Source organism: Urtica dioica, chromosome 8 (assembly GCF_054948205.1).
Source record: "Urtica dioica subsp. dioica isolate 48M chromosome 8, U.dioica_male_clone48M_v1_H2, whole genome shotgun sequence".
Classification (NCBI taxonomy): Eukaryota; Viridiplantae; Streptophyta; class Magnoliopsida; order Rosales; family Urticaceae; genus Urtica; species Urtica dioica.
The window spans coordinates 7,113,895-7,136,025 of record NC_142763.1 but is presented as its reverse complement, the minus strand read 5'-3'; the positions used below and the strand labels follow the sequence as shown (position 1 = coordinate 7,136,025).

General features: G+C 37.5%; 1 protein-coding gene and 2 pseudogenes across 1 annotated transcript; 2 read left to right on the top strand and 1 right to left on the bottom strand.

Annotated features, from left to right (window-relative positions):
• The first annotated feature begins 2,303 nt into the window (after positions 1 to 2,303).
• LOC149387720 (uncharacterized) lies at positions 2,304 to 3,344 on the top strand. Its single transcript, XM_089623045.1, has 3 exons — positions 2,304 to 2,662; positions 2,742 to 2,866; positions 3,108 to 3,344. Exons 1-3 carry the CDS (start codon positions 2,548 to 2,550, stop codon positions 3,210 to 3,212), a joined length of 345 nt encoding a protein of 114 aa, XP_089479171.1. The 5' UTR covers positions 2,304 to 2,547; the 3' UTR covers positions 3,213 to 3,344.
• An 87-nt stretch (positions 3,345 to 3,431) lies between these two features.
• Positions 3,432 to 5,585, bottom strand: LOC149387719 (pentatricopeptide repeat-containing protein At5g50390, chloroplastic pseudogene; annotated as a pseudogene).
• A 4,703-nt stretch (positions 5,586 to 10,288) lies between these two features.
• On the top strand, positions 10,289 to 11,706 carry LOC149387718 (uncharacterized; annotated as a pseudogene).
• Positions 11,707 to 22,131: the final 10,425 nt, after the last annotated feature.

Here is a 22,131-nt window from a genome sequence, read left to right as displayed (position 1 = left end):
CCCGGATCTCCTTCACGAAGTCGAGATCATCGGCCCCCGCTTGGCAGAAAACTCAGTCAAGGGACCAAACCGAAGTGGCGCGTCGCCAAAGGCCTCCGCCGAAACCCACACCCACGATCTTCGATTATACTTCTCCGAGTCCGTGATCAGCTTAGTATTCCGGCGATCGCGGGCCATGAAGAAACTGGGTTGCCCGGGCGCGGGAAAGACCGCGACGAGATTGCGGAAGTCAATGCTTCTCACTAATTAATAGTTTCCGCCTCAACCAGATAGAATTAGAAATCTCGTGTCACCAAACCTTGTTGGAATCAACGAGCTAACCAACTTTAATAAGATTGTGGATAGCTTCTTGAATAGTACTAGAGCCATGAGAAATTTAGACTCTGCATAAGTTATTACAAGCAACAAAATATCATTAAAAATCAACTCTATCGGAGTCGTATTATACCCATCGTTGAAGTTTGTATATCATATACCTTGAGAATCAGACTCCGAAAATGGTGTCTAACTAACCTTGTGACATGTGTGAATGTCGTGGAGAATCGCACGAGTTTCAATTACCTCGAGGTTATACTGTTGTACAAAGTACGAATTCGTACAACAGTTTTTGAACACTACTGTCAATCAAAGTTCTCATCGCCGCGACCTATCTAGTTCTAGCCGCAACGGGAATGTACGGCAGCTACATTAAACTATCGTACAGAGACAACTATGTGAGACAGATAAAAAAAACGGCCATGCAATATATTCGTCTCCGCGGTGAGAGTGATTCCTGCCGCGGCCAAATTACAAAAGCTTTGACATTTTAAATAAATTGTTGTACAACATGCTCCTAGCCGCAATGAGCGTAATTTGCGCCGTGGCGAGGAGGCTTGGACGACATTTTTTAAGAACTGTCATCCAAAGTGTGTCGTCCAAACCATAGTTCGCAGTAGTGTCATGTGTTACTTCTTGTTAGCATCATTTATTGAAACTGAATGATAACTTACAAATTTTATAAAGGTCAAGGGTTTTTGAGATGAAAGCTCATAATACTTCAGACTTCTTTGTCAAATAGGATTATTAGATGCCAACCAATGATAACCTGATGAGTCTAACACCTATATGTTCCTCACAATTGATCACAATGATTCTGCCACTCTCCTTTGTGGGCACGTTGTAACGTTGTAAATGTTGATATATATATATGTCTTGTGCAGATACAAAGAAACCTGCAATTGAGAATACAAGAACAAGGGAGATACCTGCAAATGATGTTCGAGAAGCAATGCAAATCAGGTATGGACAAGATAAAGGCTTCATCCTCAGCTTTTGAGAACCCTTCTGCCGCGCCTTCCGACCCAATTCGAGATTCCCCTGAAAAGGGTGACCCAGAGATATCCAAAACCGACCACGGGAAAAGTGAAAACGATGCCAAAACTACACCGCGAGAAGGTTCTGATAAGATCAACGGGCATCAAGAGGAAGCTGAGAAACACGAGCTAGACTCGTGCGAAGCCGGTTCTCAACCAACAAAGCGTCCCAGAACAACCGAATAAACCGACTCGCAAGTCAACTTAGCATTAGAATTGAAACTGACAATACATCAATAGTAATATCGAGTAGCCGTAGCTTGGAAGAAGAGCTTTTTAAACTTGTCAATTATTGCAGTTGGAACTATCATTAAACAAGTTTTGCCACACTCTGTTCTTATTAATACTCGTATTTAGGGCTCTGGGAATTATCTGGCTCTATTGCCGTGTTATCTGCAAGGAATCGACTGTTCTCGGGTCTAAATTATAATAATACAGTGCCGTCGACTACATAAATTGATACTGTTGTGTTCTCTCTATTATCCCTTGGATGTTTACTTGTAATATCTTACCGGCTAATTCCTTTACGGATTGTATTGCGTGTTGTGTTGTGATTGTCGAAGAAAATTCGGCAGGATTGTGTATAATTGAGACTGGGTAATCTTTAAAGATCTAAAATTTCCCATCTTACCAAAAAAAACACAACGCGATTGATGACCAAACGCGAAGCTTAAATCATACACGGCCAGAGGCAATAAAATGAAGTGACAACCAAACTTCAAGCTTAGGTTAATCAGAAAATATAATCTAGCATGCTTCCTTTGAACCTAAGCAACACCAAAAAATATATATTAAAATAGAAAACAAACCCATTTTTGATCTCGTACCAAATCACTAACGTCTCTTAGAATCAAACTCACGACTTCCCAACTCACAGTAGGTGGATTCTAACTCTCTTGTCCATTCTCTCTTCTCCTTTTCGCTCTCAATCCCCACAATATAACCACACTCTCATCATTCCTCCACAACAAAAACCAACTCTCTCTTCGTCCCCGATCTCCTCTGATCATATCACCACGCCATGGCCTCGAACCCCGTGGCCGGCTCTACCTCGTTCCCTGAAACCGAGGTATAACTTTCCTAACCCCATACACACACAGACACACAATACTTGATTCGACAACACGACATAATTTTTTTTTGCAGAACCGACCTCCGACACGACAAGCCTTGTCGAAGAGCACTTGCCGTGTGTATGGGGACGAGATCGGGTGCAACGAGAACGGAGAGGTGTTCTCGGCGTGCCACGTGTGCAAGTTTCCGGTGTGCCGGCCGTGCTACGACTACGAGCGCAGCGACGGAAACCAGTGGTATACGTACATTTCCGTATCTATGCGCTGAGAAAGTTTCGTGAAAACTTGTGGCCTAAGTTATTATTATCCTGTTCAGGTTGTCTCAGGGTCGCTGGGGATGATGAAGACGAATTCGATGGAGAAGATTTTGACGACGAGTTTCCAGTTCAGAATCATCTTCAGCTTGATCACTCAGATCAGAATCCTCTTGCCAACGACTCGGTAAAAAAAAATATTATTTCCCGGAAGATCTATTTGAAGACATTTTCAGGGCAATTATAATTAATTATTTATTTTACGGGACGGTGGAGACAACCATAACAATAATAACAGTAATCAGCAATGGCAGCCCAATGTTCACGCTTTCTCTGTTGGAGGAAGTGGTAATTGGATTTCCTAATCGATATCAGAAATATATATATAGACATTCAATTAATTGCGTTGCTGTGATTGGAATGTGTAGTTGCTGGTAAGGAATTTGAGGGAGAGAGAGAAGGTTATGGCAATGAGTCCAATGAGGAATGGAAAGACAGAGTGGAAAAGTGGAAAGCGAGGCAAGAAAAGATAGGAAATGTGCTCAGCAAAGACAATGTAAACAACGTTGAAGCCGATGAGGATGATTACATGTAAGTCTTAAATCACCTCTCAATAAAAGAATAAATAAAAATTACTCACAACTGAATAGCAAGAGTAGGCCAATTTTTATTTATTATTGAGCTATGATTAAATGGACAATCTTAACATTAAAGTTGTGTACTTGAAAAAGAAAGACAAGAAAGTCACCAATAATCTCCACAAGAGAAATTCCCATCTTTATGATACTAACTGAAGAATAGAAGTAAAATGAAACAAGGTGTAGTATAATTGTTGAAAGAAATTACCAATAATCTCCACAAGAACAATCTCCATCTTTGAAATGGTGAAACCTAATAGCGCCCCTGAGAACGATTTCTCTCCCGGCGACCAAAGCGATCAACTTGATCGCGGAGTGGCAATCGCCGCTGACCCGATGGCCCTGCACGATCTGCAGCGGCGTCCCGTCGGATGTACTGATGATCCCGAACGAGATCGCGAGTTTCTCGCTCTGGTGCGACGACCGTTCTTCGCGTTCGTCGAGCACAGAGTCTCGCTCGGGGACGTACCCGAGTTCTGTGATCTCGGCCGTCAGTTCCTCGAGTTTCCGGTAGATTTTTTCGGTTTCCGCATGGGTCTTGTCTCCAGACCGAAAAACGTGAGCCTGTTTCTTCACTTCTATCCAAGTGCACGCCGGGAAAATCCTCAGACCCTTCCTTTTCAGGGTCTGAAGCACGGAAGAAGCTTCCTTTGCCATTCCTGTGGCCTTGTATATGTTCAAGAGGACTAGATAGCTGTTGAGCAATTCCGGCTCCATTCCGTAGATCTTCTCGGCGGCGATTCTCCCGAGCTCCAAATCCCCGTGGACCCGGCAAGCGGTGAGAAGCGCGGCCCACATCTTGACCGTGGGCTCGAAGGGGGCTTTCAGTATCATCTCGTGGGCTTCTGCCAACAAGCCTTCTCTCCCGAGCAGCTCGATCATGCACGCGTAGTGCATCGCCCGAGGCTTGACATTGTGGTCTCTGCTCATCGACTCGAAGATCGCCCAGCCTTGATTGGAGAGGCCCGAGTAGGAACAAGCCGAGAGGACCGCGATAAACGTGACGTGGTCGGGGATGATCTTCCGGTTGTTCTCCCTCGTCATCCTCTCGAAGAGCTCGATGGCCTCGCTCCCGAGCCCGTGGTTGCCGTACGCGGCGATCATCGCGTTCCACGTGATCACGTCCTTGAGCGGCATTTTGTCGAACACGTTGCGGGCGTCCTCGGTGCTGCCCCACTTTCCGTAGCAGTCGATGAGCGCGGTGTTGGCGACGAGGTTGAATCCGTAGCCGTGGCTCACGAGGTCGGCGTGGACTTGCTTGGCGTGCGCCAGCGAGGCGAGCCTCGAGCAGATCTTGAGGACTATGGAGAACGTGAATTGGTTGATTTTAACGCCCGAGTCTCTCATCTCGTAGTACGAACTCAGGGCTTCCTCGGTGTGTTCGTGGAGCGCGTTCGCTGCGATGATCGAGGTCCAAGCCACCGTGGTCTTCTCCGCCAGCCTGGAGAACACGAGCCGAGCTTCTTTAATGGAGTTGCACTTGCTGTACATGTTGATCAGAGCATTGGCCACGAAGTCGTTGGCCACCACGTTGGACTTGACCGCGCAGGAGTGAATCTGCCGTCCGATCGTCACGATTCCGAGGCCCGAGCAGGCTCGGATCACGGGGGTGAATGTGTGGGCTCCGATCTCGGAGAATTTCTCGTGGATCTCAACGAACAGACTGATCGCCTCGGCGAAGTTCCTCGAATCCACGAGGCCCAGGATCATCATGTTGGATGAGACCAAGTCCCTCTCGGGCAATTCGTCGAATAGTTTGCGTGCGTCGATCATCATCCCGCACCTCACGTGCATATAAAGAAACCTCTTCCTCATGTGCAAATCCAATTCAAGGCCAGTCCTGGAAACGAATTCAGAGAGATTTTTCACTTCTGTAACGGAGTTCAATCCGATGCAAGCATATACCAGTGAATCGAGAGTACTGGTCCGGATTCCATTACAGCCAGCGATCTTCAAAACCCCGAAAAGCTCGAGTGCTTCTTCGTATCTCTTCCCCGAAACAAGCTTCTCTATCTCATCGCAAATCCCACTCATCGACCTCGTAGCCACCTTCGGCTCCTCGGTCGATGCCGTTTTTTTCCTCTCGCCAACGTCCACCGCGAAACGTTTCGCCTCCGGGCGTGGCTGGAGAGAGCACTTTGCGCGGGGAGCCACAGCCTTCGGCGGCGATTTTAGAGATCTCCGGCGCTCGAAGGACCGAGTATCGGAGGAAGAAAAACCCAAGACGCAAGAAATTGTGGCTGTTCGAGATCCGAGCGAGATTTCCATGGCTATAGAGATGAGATCGTAGCTTTGGAAACACACGCAGAGAAGAAAGATCAGAGCGAGTTTCGTTAGGAGAGTACGAAGTCTGACACCAACTCCATCCACCCGATTACCACCATTTTCAACACTTATCAATACCAAATTGAAATATTAATTTTATATTCAACTTTCTCATTTTATTTCCATACTCTTATATTTATTTCATATCTTCCAATTATACCACTTATTCATTATTTAATAATAAAATATTACTCCATAAAATAATTCAAAATACAAATTAACATAAACTAAACTTAATATTTATTAATGTCATTTTAGTTTTTCTCAAACTCTAAATATCAATGTTGTATTTGAAAATAAATTTAAAATATAAAATATAAATAATTTAAGGATAAATATGATATAATTTTATAAATAAGTGCAAATGTATAAATTATAAACTTTATAAGGGCTAATTTTTTTTTTAGTGTAGTGAATAGTGTTGCGTCATATTTGGCGCAACACTAAAATCAATTAAACACCCACGCCATTTTGGCGTGGGATGTAGGGTATGGTTGGACTCCACCCTGATGCCATTCTGTGGGAATGACGTTCGGGTGGAGTTGGTCTGAAGCCTGAAATAAACGGTTTCTTGCATTGTTAACTCCGCCTATGTTGTTTTGACTAGACTGAACATAAAATACTTTTTAAATCACTGACATAAAATACAAAAAAAAAAAATAATAAATAAATAAAAAGTTGGTTGAGTGACCCAAGAAATCACATTTGTAGATAGCGAGATCCGACCTTTGTTAAAATTAATAATAGTTCATTGAAAAATTAGTAGATCTAGGCAAGGAAAAAAATGTCATTTTCGTTACCGTTTCGAGCTTCCTGATGTACGGAAAATCGACAAGTCGATGGAAAATCGAATGGAAAAAATGTGGAAAAGGGTATTCGATTTGCAGTTTTCAAATTCCGTTTTCCATGGAAAAACGACAACCCGATGAAAAACCGAACGGAAAAAATGTGGCAAAATATATTTAAAATATATACATGTAATACATACATATATTTTCAATTTTTAAACATATATAAATAAAATACATTATGTATATAATCTTTTTAAATAGAAAATTGTATATATATATATATATATAATATTTTATAAATTTGTGCTATTAATGTATAATATTTTATAAATTTGAGCTATTTTGTATGTAATATTTTTTATATAATATTTTGTATGTAATATTTTCAAATGAAATAGAATCTTCACAAAATATTTGAAGACTAAAATATGTAATAATATTTTGTGGTAATACTTGATACATTGTATATAATACTTAAAAATAAAAAATAAAAATAAAAAAAAACCACAGCAGCAAAAACGACAGTAAAAACGACAAACGACGAAAATCGGCGAAAAACGACAAAAACCGAAAAATGATGACGAAACGACATATTACCCTTTCGACGGCCGTTGACTCGCGGGAAACGAATTTTCGGATGAAATTCTTGGAAATTCGTCGGCTTTTAAAAACTTGGTTCTAGGTAAATAAATTTAATAAAAATTCAAAAGTGTCGATACAAATTAAATTTTTTATGAATAATTTAAATATAAATGTGCAATCAATTTATAACGATTATTTTGTCTAATATGTTTTTTTTAAAGAAATACGATTTAAGGAAAGAAATATCTATTCCTTTACACCATAAAAAAATGAGTTTAGTTTTATTTTGTTGGATGTATCAAGTTCGTTGTGTATATTTTTAAGAGTTGAAACCTAGAATAAAGTCAATATAGCGGCTCATAATTTTATAATTTACTTTTTTTATATAAAAATAAACTCATTTGTTTTGAATATATCTCGATGAAGTCTATGATTAACTTTGAGTTACATGATTAAAAATGAATTTTATTTTTCAAAATAAAACAATTTATTTATAAAAAATATAATCATATAAAACTAATTATTTAACAAAATAACAATTGTTTTAAGTTTACATCAAAATAATCAAAATTCTTATCTATTTAGCAATTTTTTTTTATACAGCTATACTACATATAAATTGCATACCTCAATATGTAAATCTATTCACATCTAATATTTTGTAGGGCTGTACAAAACCGAACCGAAAATCGGATAAAACCGATATCCAAACCGAACCGAAACCGAAATTTGGAGCCACGTCAGCTAACCGAAATTCGGATTCGGATAACTGATTCGGTTTACAAAGTTGGACCGGATATCGGATTTGATTTTGGGAAAATCTGGATATCGGTTATTTAACCAATTTTTTTTCATCAAAAATAAATATATATTAAAAAAAACTTCTCATATATCAACTGCTACTGCTACTACAACTTGATTTGATTATGTGATTTATATAGGTATAATTTATATTCCATTAATAGGACTGTTAATTTTATCGTATTGTCTTATTATATATTTGGTTCAAAATATTATTATATTATCATATCATGTATTGTTACTTTGAAGAAGGAAGTAATATTTTGATATATGGTTCAAAAGATTTTTTGGTGTTGTTTGTTTGCATTCCATTGGATATATGGTTGTAATTGTAAATACAAACTGAATGTTAAATGTTGAGAGTTGAGTGGGTGCCAACCTAGTTGGGATGTGCTCAAACCTCTCATATATCATTACTTTCTTGATCAATATCAATGAAGTATTATTTTTATTCCATTTTTACATTCATGTTTTTACTATCTGATTATTTATCATTTTAAAATTTAATTTTTTTGTTTGCATCAACAGATAATCATTTACAATTACTATGCCAAAACGTAGTTTTGTTTCTTTAGATAGAAATAAACTAGTATAGTTCACAATGAAAGAAGAGTCCAAATAACAGTAAAAAAATATTAGAAAGAAAAAAAATGGAAGCGTGCTAAAACGTGAACATGCTTATACTATTTCCGATTTTATTTTGCAAGTATGGAAAAATGATCAAGACAGCGTTTCTTAGTCCTTAACTATACGTACGTGCTTCCCTGCTAATAATAAAAAATAAAATAAAGAGATAAAATATCTCACTTGCCCCTTTCAACTCATAAACACCCAAGTGAAATGTGGTTCCTAAGGAGACAAATAACTAATAATAGTGGCAAAAATATTAAATGTTTAGACAAAACACTACTTATATACTCATTTTTTTTTTTGCAAAAATACCACATATTACTATTTAGTAACGCCGTAACTACTTGCACCGTTAAGTTCAAACATAAATTTTAACGGCGAAAGTATTAATACGTAACTAAATTTGTAGCATGAGATATTTTTGCCCAAGAAAAAAATGAGTATAAATATCGATTAGAGTAAATTTGAGCAATTTTGCAGCCATTTTTTTTTCAAATGTCATAAAAATTTAACAAGGCACATCCGTGACAACTAGCCACATCCCACCTCACCCCTCACTCTTTTCCCCTTATTAAAAGCAAGCCTTGCATTCTTTTATTTTTCATTTTATTTTTCATTTAAACCATCACTCACACTTAGACAAAGTTCTAATATCCTCTTTGAAGCTCTTTTTCAATTACACTATACCCGTTCTTATATATATATATATATATATATATATATATATATATATATATATCTTCCCATCTCTCTATCAAGCTCAAAACACAAATGGCTTCCTCCACAATGCCGTCATGGACCGACAAGCAAAACAAGGCCTTCGAGTGTGCTCTTGCCTTGTTCGACAAGGAAACCCCTAACCGTTGTGTGAAGGTTGCAAGAGCCGTTGGCGGGAAAACTGCCGATGAGGTTAAGGTGCATTGTGAGCTCCTCGTCGAAGATATTAAGTTTATCGAGTCTAACCAAATTCCGCTCCCAAAGTACAAGACCACCGGTGGGTGGTAAAAAGAGGTATACCATGCATGGTTGTCAAATATAAGAGTTCTCTTTTTTTTTTTTTTCCTAGCCAAACGATTTACAACTACTTTTTCCCATCTAAATAACAAGCCCAGATTTTTGTCCCACGATAGTGCTTCCCAAATCCAAACCTTACTAATGGCTCAATCAGCACTAACTCCTATAGTTGGTTGATGCTATAACTTATTTATCATAATATGCCCATTCATATAATGATATTTATTAACCGTTTGAATTTTCCGATGTTATTTAATTATGTTACAAGCATCGTATAGAATTTATCCAATCATGCTCATCCTTTGAATATTCTATTTAAAAATAATAATTACCGATGCATTTATTTACTTGTTCAATAATTATTAAAGAACTTTCGCTTATTAATCTTTATTTATATTTATTTTTATAGGAAATAGCTTCGTCAAAATTTGTGGTTCCTAATAAGGAGACAAATAACTAATAATAGCGGCAAAAATATTAAATGTTTAGATCAAACACTACTTATATACTAAACTAACATCGGGTATTTTTGCCCAAGAAAAAAAAATGAGTATTAATATCGATTATAACAAACTTTGAGTGCCGTCATTTTTTTTTTCAAATGTCATAAAAATTTAACATGGCACATCCGTGACAACTAGCCACATCCTACCTCACCCCTCACTCTTTTCCTCTTATAAAAAGCAAGCCTTGCATTCTTTTATTTTTCATTCAAATAATCACTCACACTTAGACAAAGTTCTAATATTCTCTTTGAAACTCTTTTTTCCTTTTCACTATTCCCGTTCTTATTATCTTCTTCCCATTTCTCACAAGCTCAAAACACATATGGCTTCCTCCACAATGCCGTCATGGACCGACAAGCAAAACAAGGCCTTCGAGCGTGCTCTTGCCTTGTTCGACAATAAAACCCCTGACCGTTGGGTCAAGGTTGCAATAGCCGTTGGCGGGAAAACTGCCGATGAGGTTAAGGTGCACTGTGAGCTCCTCGTCGAAGATATTAAGCTTATCGAGTCCAACCAAATTCTTCTCCCAAAGTACAAGACCACCGGTGGGTGGTAAAAACAGGTATACCATGCATGGTTGTCAAATATAAGAGTTCTCTTTTTTTTTTTCTAGTCAAACGATTTACAACTACTTTTTCCCATCTAAATAACAAGCCCCGATTTTTTTCCCACGACAATGCTTCCCAAATCCAAAGCTTACTAATGGCTCAATCAGCAGTAACTCCTATAGTTGGTTGATGCTATAACTTATTTAACATAATATGCCCATTCATTTAATGATATTTATTAACCGTTTGAATTTTCCGATGTTATTTAATTATGTTACAAGCATCATATAGAATTTATCCAAACATGCTCATCCTTTGAATATTCTATTTAAAAATAATAATTACCGATGCATTTATTTACTTGTTCAATTATTAAAGAAATTTCGCTTATTAATCTTTATTAATATTTATTTTTATAGGAAATAGATTCGTCAAAATTTGTGGTTCCTAATAAGGGGACAAATAACTAATAATAGCGGAAAAAATATTAAATGTTTAGATCAAACACTACTTATATACTAATTCTTTTTTTTTTTTGCAAAAATACCACATGTTACTATTTAGTAACGCCGTAACTACTTGCACCGTTAAGTTCAAACATAAATTTAACGGCGAAAGTATTAATACATAACTAAATTTGTAACATGAGATATTTTTGCCCAAGAAAAAAATGAGTATAAATATCGATTAGAGTAAATTTGAGCAGTTTTGCCGCCATTTTATTTTTCAAATGTCATAAAAATTTAACAAGGCACATCCGTGACAACTAGCCACATCCCACCTCACCCCTCACTCTTTTCCCCTTATAAAAAGCAAGCCTTGCATTCTTTTATTTTTCATTCAAACCATCACTCACACTTAGACAAAGTTCTAACATCCTCTTTGAAACTCTTTTTTTCCTTTTCACTATTCTCGTTCTTATTATCTTCTTCTCATTTCTCACAAGCTCAAAACACATATGTCTTCCTCCACAATGGTGTCATGGACCGACTAGCAAAACAAGGCCTTCGAGCGTGTTCTTGCCTTGTTCGACAAGGAAACCCCTGACCGTTGGGTCAAGGTTGCACGAGCCATTGGCGGGAAAACTGCCGATGAGGTTAAGGTGCACTATGAGCTCCTCGTCGAAGATATTAAGCTTATCGAGTCCAACCAAATTCCGCTCCCAAAGTACAAGACCACCGGTGGGTGGTAAAAAGAGGTATACCATGCATGGTAGTCAAATATAAGAGTTCTCTATTTTTTTTCTAGTCAAACCATTTACAACTACTTTTTCCCATCTACATAACAAGCCTAGATTTTTGTCCCACGATAGTGCTTCCCAAATCTAAAGCTTACTAATGGCTCAATCAGCACTGGCTTCTCGCTTATATACCGATAAGAATCTGTTAACAAAAAGAAAGAGCCTTCCTAAAAATAAATTTAAAAATATATTCAAAAACACATTCGTGTTCACTCTTATTAGTTCCTGGAAAACACATCCTTATTTGATATATACAATAACTAACTGAAAGGAGCGTTTTTATTTTATTTTTTATATTTTTTTTTCGTTTCATGTATTTAATTAATTACTGGAATCTATTTACAAACTACTAAAATCGTGGCTTCACGTACTTATTATTTTATTGTTTTCCATTGCAGGATTAGAATCCTCAAGCTCAACCACGTATCAGATTAAATATGATCGAAGAATAATCTAATTTTTCATTTTATTTCGTAATTTCCAGCTATGCATGTTTAGTTCGTTTCGTAATTGCTGTTTCTATTTCTTTTTTTATTATCTCTGTCTCCCTAGCTTTTTGTTCTGCAATCTCGTATTTTCCAATGTAAGATTTCATTATGAGATCATTCTGTTATAATCAGTAGTCTCTCGCCTTCTCTCTCTCTCTCTCTCTCTCTCTCATATCAGCGTGTCACATTTCTGATCCAAATACTAAATCAGCAATGTAAAATCTTCGAAAAATATATCATATGAAACAGCCAAACAGAAACCGCAGCTCAAAAAGCAGAAGAAGAAAAAAGATATATGAAGCGAAACCGAGAGATCTCTGACCTAACCGAAAGGATATAGATGCACAACTTAGAGGATAAATAGGATTTGTTTTCCCCTAAACATAAAGTAATAGCCAATAAATATATCTTGTTCCTATTTTGCCATTTTATAACTGATTAGAGAGTTGTTCTTCAATATTTTGTTCTTGTATCTTCATTTTTGCGATTTCGATTCTGATTTTCTCCGCCTCCCACTCCTTCGACGAGAACGGAGACGATTGTTTTGCCCGCCTCCATCGCCGCCCAAAGCTAACCCTAACCTTATCCCATTGAAGACCCAACGGAGAAGAGCGTCGAACGGAGCCAAATCCGAGGGACGATCGCGATGAGGAAGACACAATCAAAATGCGCTTAGTCGTGAATGAGCCACAAGAGGAGTGAAGCAATCATCAAAGCTTGAGAGAGGCGTTGAAGATAGAGATGAGGCACATGGCGGCTCCGATCTGCGAGTTCTATTCCTGCTTGAGGAACGAAGCGAACGGAGGCTTCGTCACGTGGCGGAAGAGCGACTCGACGGAGGCGACGTAGGCAGATCTGACGGCAGAGTCGTTGTCCTAGAGCCGGCGATCTCGGAAATCAAGGCAGCGAGAGAGGAAACGAGAGGGGCGAGAGAGAGCGACGAGCAGAGACTCTTCGAGATCTTGAAGCTTGGTAAGGTGGCGGAGGGGGCGAGGAGGGAGCGCGATGAGGTGGCGAAGGGCGTCCAGGTGGCTGAGAAGGAGATCGGAGCTGGGCCGGATTATCTTGTTGTTCCATGAGTTGCTTCACGGCCCCGAGCGGATGATTGTTCCCAGGATTTACCTCTGTTACTCGATGAGCTTATTCTGCTGCCTAGAATCTCACTTACCTCCACCCCTGACTCCGATACACTCAGACCCAGATCGTCGAAAGAATCGTCACACTCGTCTTCGTATTCGTATTGGGACGATAGAGCTGCGATTTTCGCTTGATCCTTCGGGTTTCTGTCGTCGAGAGTGGTCGAATCTGGTCCATCACCTCTGGATTTTCTAACAAATCTCCCGACCAGAGGTGACGAGGATGAAACAGAAGGGCCTTCATTTTGTTTCGTGATCTGTCCAGCCATGCAGGACCCCATAGGTTTAGAGTCAACCAGTTTCCCTTTCCCTTTGTCATTCTTCATGACAATTAATATGAAACGAATGATTTACTCATGGTAAATATAACAGTAAATACGATAAACTGTTATATTTACCATAGAAACGATTGATTTACTCAATGGTTAATACGATTTACTGTTAATATGAAATAATTAGTAAATCAGATTTACTGTTATATTTACCATAGAAACGAATGATTTACTCAATGGTTAATACAATTTAATGTTAATATGAAATAATTAGTAAATCGTATTTACTATTATATTTACCATAGAAACGAATGATTTACTGAATGGTTAATACAATTTACTGTTAATATGAAATAATTAGTAAATCTTATTTACTGTTAGATTAACTACAAAATGTTACGGTAAATAAAATTTACTTTTGTTCTTGTTACGATAAATAAGATTTACTATTGTTCTTATTACGATAAATAATATTTATTGTTTTCTTGTTACGGTAAATAAGATTTACTATTGTTCATGTTACGATAAATAAGATTTACTGTTATTCTTGTTACGACAAATAAGATTACTGTAGTTTTTGTTATTGTTAATTAGATTTACTATGATAGTTAATAATATTAACCTAAGGGTATAATTGGAATATTCGAATGCTATCATGATAAATTGGCTATTTTCCTAAATATGTTAATAGTTGGGCTATAATTTTAAAGTAGGGGAGTCATTTTGGCTAATTCTTTAGCCGGCCCATAATTTGTTAGTTTTATTTTTTGTTTTAAATAGCACACTGTTTTTTTTATAAGGTCAATGATCAATGTATTTTGTTTAACATGGTCAAAAAGTTCTCATAAGTAGCACAAAACGAAAAAAAAAAAAATTGAACTACCAACTTTTTCAAAGCATCTCTTGGTACAATGAAACGATACAAGGCATATCTGTAAATGCAATTCCCTTTTTTTGGGTTGTTACGAGAACTAAGTACTAATTCTTCAAGTCAATTAGTATTTGAGAAAAAAATTATATTTTCCATACATTCTAGTTGATAAATTTTGTGACATGTCAATATGGCAACGTAGTAGAATAATGCTTTATTAAACTCCTTTAGTTGGTTGATGCCATAACTTATTTATCATAATATGCCCATTCATTCAATGATATCTATTAACCGTTTTGATTTTCCAATGTTATTTAATTATATTATAAGCATTGTATAGAATTAATTCAAAAATGCTCATCCTTTGAATATTCTAATTTAGAAATAATAATTACCGATGCATTTATTTACTTGTTCAATTCTGAAAGAAATTTCGCTTATTAATCTTTATTTATATTTATTTTTATAGGAAATAGCTTCATCAAAATTTGTTTGAGCAATTTCAATAGGATATTCTCCGCAGAAGAACCAGTGTCAATGCTTCTCACTAATTAATAGTTTCCACCTCAACCACATAGAATTAGAAATCTCGTGTCACCAAACCTTGTTGGAATCAACGAGCTAACCAACTTTAATAAGATTGTGGATAGCTTCTTGAATAGTACTAGAGCCATGAGAAATTTAGACTCTATATAAGTTATTACAAGCAACAAAATATCATTAAAAATCAACTCTATCGGAGTCGTATTATACTCATCGTTGAAGTTTGTAGATCATATATCTTGAGAATCAGACTCCGAAAATGGTGTCTAACAAACCTTGTGACATTGTGAATGTCGTGGAGAATTGCACGAGTTTCAACCACCTCGAGGTTATACTGTTGTACAAAGTACGAATTCGTACTACAGTTTTTGTTCATTCTTTTTCTAATAATATATTTTTTCTATTATAACAACATCTCAGATTCCAATTTTTTTTTTCCTCTTATTAATCAGTGTTTTAAATAATTTTACCATAGTCAAACTAAAAAAAATTGTGATTTGAAATTAATAAGATAAAAAAAAGGCCGAAAGACAAAAAAAAAATGACTTTCATGCTAATTATTATTATTATTTTTTTGGATGATTGAAAGAAAAATAATTAGGCCCCTTTTTTTTCTTCGCCCAGGGCCCCCGATTTAGTTGAGCCGGCTCTGGCCGCGACCTATCTAGTTCTAGCCGCAACGGGAATGTACGGCAGCTACATTAAACTATCGTACAGAGACAACTATGTGAGACAGATAAAAAAATAACGGCCATGCAATATATTCGTCTCCGCGGTGAGAGTGATTCCCGCCAAGGCCAAATTACAAAAGCTTGGACATTTTGAATAAATTGTTGTACAACATGCTCCTAGCCGCAATGAGCGTAAGTTGCGCCGTGGCGAGGAGGCTTGGACGACATTTTTTAAGAACTGTCATCCAAAGTGTGTCGTCCGAACCATAGTTCGCAGTAGTGTCATGTGTTACTTCTTGTTAGCATCATTTATTGAAACTGAATGATAACTTACAGATTTCATAAAGGTCACGGGTTACTCTGCTATTTAGTTTTGAGATAAAAGCTCATATTACTTCAGACTTCTTTGTCAAATAGGATTATTAGACACCAACCAATGATAACCTGATGAGTCTAACACCTATATATATATGTTGGAGGAAGTGGTAATTGGATTTCCTAATTGATGTCAAAAATATATGTGTATATATATATATATATATACATTCAATTAATTGTGTTGCTGTGATTGGAATGTGTAGTTGCTGGTAAGGAATTTGAGGGAGAGAGAGATGGTTATGGCAATGAGTCCAATGAGGAATATGGAAAGACAGAGTGGAAAAGTGGAAAGCGAGGCAAGAAAAGAGAGGAAATGTGCTCAGCAAAGACGATGTATACAACGTTGAAGCCGATGAGGATGATTACATGTAAGTCACAAATCACCTCTCAATAAAAGAATAAATAAAAATTACTCACAACTGGATAACAAGAGTAGGCCAATTTTTATTTACTATTGAGCTATGATTAAATGGACAATCTTAACATTAAAGTTGTGTACTTGAAAAAGAAAGTCACCAATAATCTCAACAAGATCAGCAATTCCCATCTTTATGATACTAACTGAAGAATAGAAGTAAAATGAAACAAGGTGTAGTATAATTGTTGAAAGAAATTACCAATAATCTCCACAAGAACAATCTCCATCTTTGAAATGGTGAAACCTACTAGCGTCCCTGAGAACGATTTCTCTCCCGGCGACCAAAGCGATCAACTTGATCGCGGAGTGGCAATCGTCGCTGACCTGATGGCCCTGCACGATCTGCAGCGGCGTCCCGTCGGAAGTACTGATGATCCCAAACGAGATCGCGAGTTTCTCGTTCTGGTGCGACGACCGTTCTTCGCGTTCGTCGAGCACAGAGTCTCGCTCGGGGATGTACCCAAGCTCTGTGATCTCGGCCGTCAGTTCCTCGAGTTTCCGGTAGATTTTTTCGGTTTCCGCATGGGTCTTGTCTCCAGACCGAAACACGTGAGCCTGTTTCTTCACCTCTATCCAAGTGTACGCCGGGAAAATCCTCAGACCCAACCTTTTCGGGGTCTGAAGCACGGAAGAAGCTTCCTTTCCTGTGGCCTTGTATATGTTCAAGAGGACTAGATAGCTGTTGAGCAATTCCGGCTCCATTCTGTAGATCTTCTTGGCGGCGATTCTCCCGAGCTCCAAATCCCCATGGACCCGGCAAGCGGTGAGAAGCGCGTCCCACATGTTGATCTTGAGCTTCTTCCTATAAAATCATTTTTAATAACATGGATGTAGAAAAATCATGTTATTACCTTAAATATGGAAATAATTGAAATTTATCAAAAAAAATAAATGGAAATGTAAATATAATACATTAAACATAATTTTTCATCAAACACAATGGGTCTATTTTTGAAGATCTCGACGCCACGAATTTGTAGGATCTAAAATCACTCGAGTTCGAGTTCGTATGAGAAAGATACGAATTTTTGAAGTTTTAATGCAAAAAAAATTATTTGAAAAAAAATAGGAGAGAGAAAGTGACGAATTTATTAATAAATAAAGGTAAATCAGACCTTAATTATTGCCACATAAACCATTTGGCTATATCCCTAAAAATTGTCAAACATATGCTAGATCCAAAATCACATGTTTAAAGTGGCCTAGTTACGTACAAATCTCTTTTTTAAAATTATTTGTTATATATTACGTGATTAATCTTGTTATAACTCGTGTTTTAGGACAAATTGACGTTGCTATGTGAGAGTAATTTTTCGGGTCGAATCACATATAATGGTTCGGGAATGTTGAAGCTTGTGAAAGAAAAATTCACCGCTCTTGATCTACTTCAAAGGATTGCAGAGACTCCATTCGCTCAATTCTTCGAGGCGACGACGCTAAATTTCTCTTCAGTACTCTTAGACTCTCTTCTTCTTCGAAAGATGGAGTCAACCAAAAGGGTGAGATTCACTTCGCAATCGGAAATAAATGCGTGAGATTCGGTAAACTCGAATACGCGTTGATCATCGGATTTAGTATGGAAGACGGTCCGACGGCGGAGGAGCAGAACGAGCGAAGAAGTGATAGTCTCGTGACCGATCACTTGAACGGCGTGCGAAACGCCAAGTTCGAAGTCTTGACGAACGCGTTCAAGACTTGTCAAGATCCGGAGGACGCGTACAAGCTCGGATTGTGCGTGTTTGTCATTGGGTATCTCCTCGGAGTAGAACACAACAGAGTCATCAACGACAAGTATCTTTACATGGTTGAGGACTTGCCGTTCTTCTATTCTCTGCCATGAGGGAACATCACGTGGGAAGAGACTTTCTCCGCCCTCTCTGTGGACATGAACCGCTACTGTGTAAAACAAAAGGACAAATCCGCCAACGAGAACATTCTTCAGAAGGAGGCGAAGTATTCCTTACCGGGGAAATTGCACGCCGTGCAATATTGGGCGTTCGAGGCTATTCCGGAGACTGGTCAACAGTTCGGGAACAATGTCGGTGTCCGAGTACCGAGGATGCTTTCGTGGTCAAGCGTTCGAGTGGTGACACGCAAGGACATCGAGAAGGTTTTTCTTAAAAAAACGGTAATTTATAATTTATATGTTTTATAAATAATTTATATACTTATCTAAATTTTAAATATTTATAATTTTTTTTCTCTTGTAGCTCGGTGTTCTTCAGATGTTGAGACCAAGGACCGGTGAGCGCGAGTTCTTCTAGCAACTAGAAACGCAACTCAGTAGATAGCGAGATAAAATACAAAAAAAAAAAAAAAAGTAGTTGGCTGAGTGACCCAAGAAACCACATTTGTAGATAGCGAGATCCGACCTTTGTTAAAATTAATAATAGTTCATTGAAAAATTAGTAGTTTTAGGCAAGGAAAAAAAATGCCGTTTTCGTTATCGTTTCGAGTCTCCTGATTTACGGAAAATCGACAAGTCGATGGAAAACCGAACGAAAAAAATGTGGAAAAGGGTATTCGATTTGCCGTTTTCAAATGCCGTTTTCCATGGAAAACTGACAAGCCGATAGAAAACCGAACGGAAAAAATGTGGCGAAATATATTTAAAATATATACATATAATACATACATATATTTTTCAATTTTTAAACATATATAAAGAAAATACATTATGTACATAAACTCTTTTAATAGAAAATTGTATATATATATATATATAATATTTTATAAATCTTTGCTATTAATGTATAATATTTTATAAATTTGTGCTATTTTGTATGTAATATTTTTTATATAATATTTTGTATGTAATATTTTCAAATAAAATAGAATCTTTACAAAATATTTGAAGACTAAAATATGTATGTAATAATAGTTTGTATGTAATACTTGATACATTGTATATAATACTTTACAAAATAAGAAACACGACAGCAGCAGCAGCTGTTAAAAAAAACGACAGTAAAAATGACAAACGACGAAAATCGGTGAAAAACGACAAAAAACGAAAATCGGCGAAAAACGGCGACTAAACGACATATTACGCTTTCGACGGCCGTTGACTCGCCGGAAACGAATTTCCTGGCGAAATTCCTGGAAATTCGTCGGCTTTTAAATCCTTGGTTCTAGGTACATAAATTTAATAAATATTCAAAAGTGTCGATACAAATTAAATTTTTTATGAATAATTTAAATATAAATATATTTGGATTGTGAGCTTTGTAAAAGAAAAAAAAACTTCAAATCATTATTCTTTTACTCAAAAAGTAAAATACTTTTACTATGCAGTCAATTTATAACGATTATTTTGTCTAATATTTTTTTTAAAAGAAATACGATTTAGCTGGGAAGTGGGGGTGCTCTTGACGTGGAGGGCAAGGAACTTCCTCGGCTTGTGTACATCTCACGTGAGCAGCGACCCAGTTATCAACATCACAAGAAAACCGGCTTTCCTATGAGGAGATCCACTTCTTCTCGCACAAGAAGAACCTCGTCCATGTGCAAATCATTATCATGGTCAACATGAACAGGAACAACAACTTGAGAAGAAGGTAGAGACAAAGGTACTTGCACTCTAACTTTTTGGATTTCCACATTACGTGGTTCCAAACTCCCACTAACTTCATCATTTTCTATGAACCTAGCATTACCAGTTTCAACAATTCTCGTACTATGGTTAGGGCAATAGAATCGATACCCTTTAGATTTTTCTGGATAACCAATAAAGAAACCACTGATTATTCTTGAGTCCAGTTTCCTTTCATGTAGATTATAAATTCTTACTTCCGGTGGACAACCAGAAATATGCATGTGGCTTAAACTAGGCTTTCTTCCCCTCCACAATTCAAAAGGTGTCTTAGGAACTGCCTTACTGGGAACCCTGTTAAATAAATATACATCGGTCATTAAAGCATACATGCACAAAGATTTGGGTAAAGAAAAATTGATTAACATACTCCTAAGCATATCCATTAAAGTACGATTACGTCTTTTTGCTACACCATTTTGTTGTGGGGTTCCTGGCATAGTGTATTGAGCACAGATGCCACAGCTTTCTAGGAACTTAGCAAATGGACCAGGGCACTGTCCACTTTCATCATATCTTCCATAGTATTCACCACCTCTGTCAGACCTAACTATTTTCACCTTTCTATCTAATTGTCTCTCAACTTCATTGACAAACACCTCTAGGGTATCTACCGATTGAGATTTTTCATGCAACAAATAGATATATCCATAACGTGAAAAGTCGTCAATAAAAGTGATGAAATACATTTCTCCACCAAGTGATGGAACATCAAACGGCCCACAAATATCGGTATGTATAATTTCAAGGAGCTGTGAGCTTCTTGTGGCTGCTTTCTTAAGCGTGTGTTTTGTGTGCTTTCCCTTAATGCACTCTACACAAATTCCAAGATTGGTAAAATCCAAATTAGGTAGGATATCATTCTTCACCAACCTTTCAATTCTTTCTTTGGATATATGACCCAAACATTTATGCCATAAGTAACCAGATGTTTCATTAGATAAACCACGTTTAGTACCAACATTATGATGCACGGTTAATAGAGTTTCAGCAAAAAGGGTATCAAGCTTTAGTTTGTACAAACCATCATAAAGAATACCATAACCCAAAAAAAGATTTTGTTTGAATAAACTGAAACATCCATTCCCAAAATTAAAAGAGTACCCGGCTTTATCGAGTTTAGATATGGAAACCGAATTGCAAGAAACGGAAGGAACATAAAAAGTTTGAAAAAGGTGTAAATGATGCCCAGTGTCTAGGACTAAACGATAGGTTCCAATGGCTTCAACTTGGACTTTGGCTCTGTTTCCCATGATGATGAATTTTTTATTTTGGCATATGGTTTAGGTCGTAAGAAATCTCTGCACCGTATTTGAAACATGAGCGGTACAACCAGTATCAAGCCACCAAGTATTATAAGGAACTTCAGCAAAATTTGATTCCAAACATACAAAAGCACTGGGCTTACCCTTTCTTTCGAACCACGCCTTACGTTTCAGGTAATCTTTATGCCAGTGTCCATTCTTTTTCACTACTACAAATTAACATATTGGGTGCAGAAGGGTATTTGGTGCGACATGTCGCACCTAATAGTCGCACCTAAGCTAATATTAGGTGCGACATGTCGCACTGGATACTCCGTCAGATGACTAAAAATTTCGCTAATGTTTAGTGGTATCCGGTGCGACATTGTCGCACCGGATATGTTTTTGTTGCACCTAATACCTTTAGGTGCGACTAATACTACTCGTCGCACCTAATAGTTTTAAAATTTAAAGTTGTCAGGCATATTCCCCCGAAATTTTTTGGGTTTGTGAATTCATATCCGGTACGACATTTGGTGCGACATGTGGCACCAGATATGATTATTTGCGACAACGTCGCACCTAATAGTTTTAGGGTATTACAAATACCCGAGCGTCCTCTTCTTCTTCCTGGCCCGAAATTATCTTCCAATTTTGCCGACCCTCCTTCTGCGTCCTCCGACACCTCGCTGCCCACCGCCCCTCGTCCTCCTTTGCCCGCCGCGTCCAACCTCGCCGTCTTCCTCCAAGGTACGTCTCTCTCT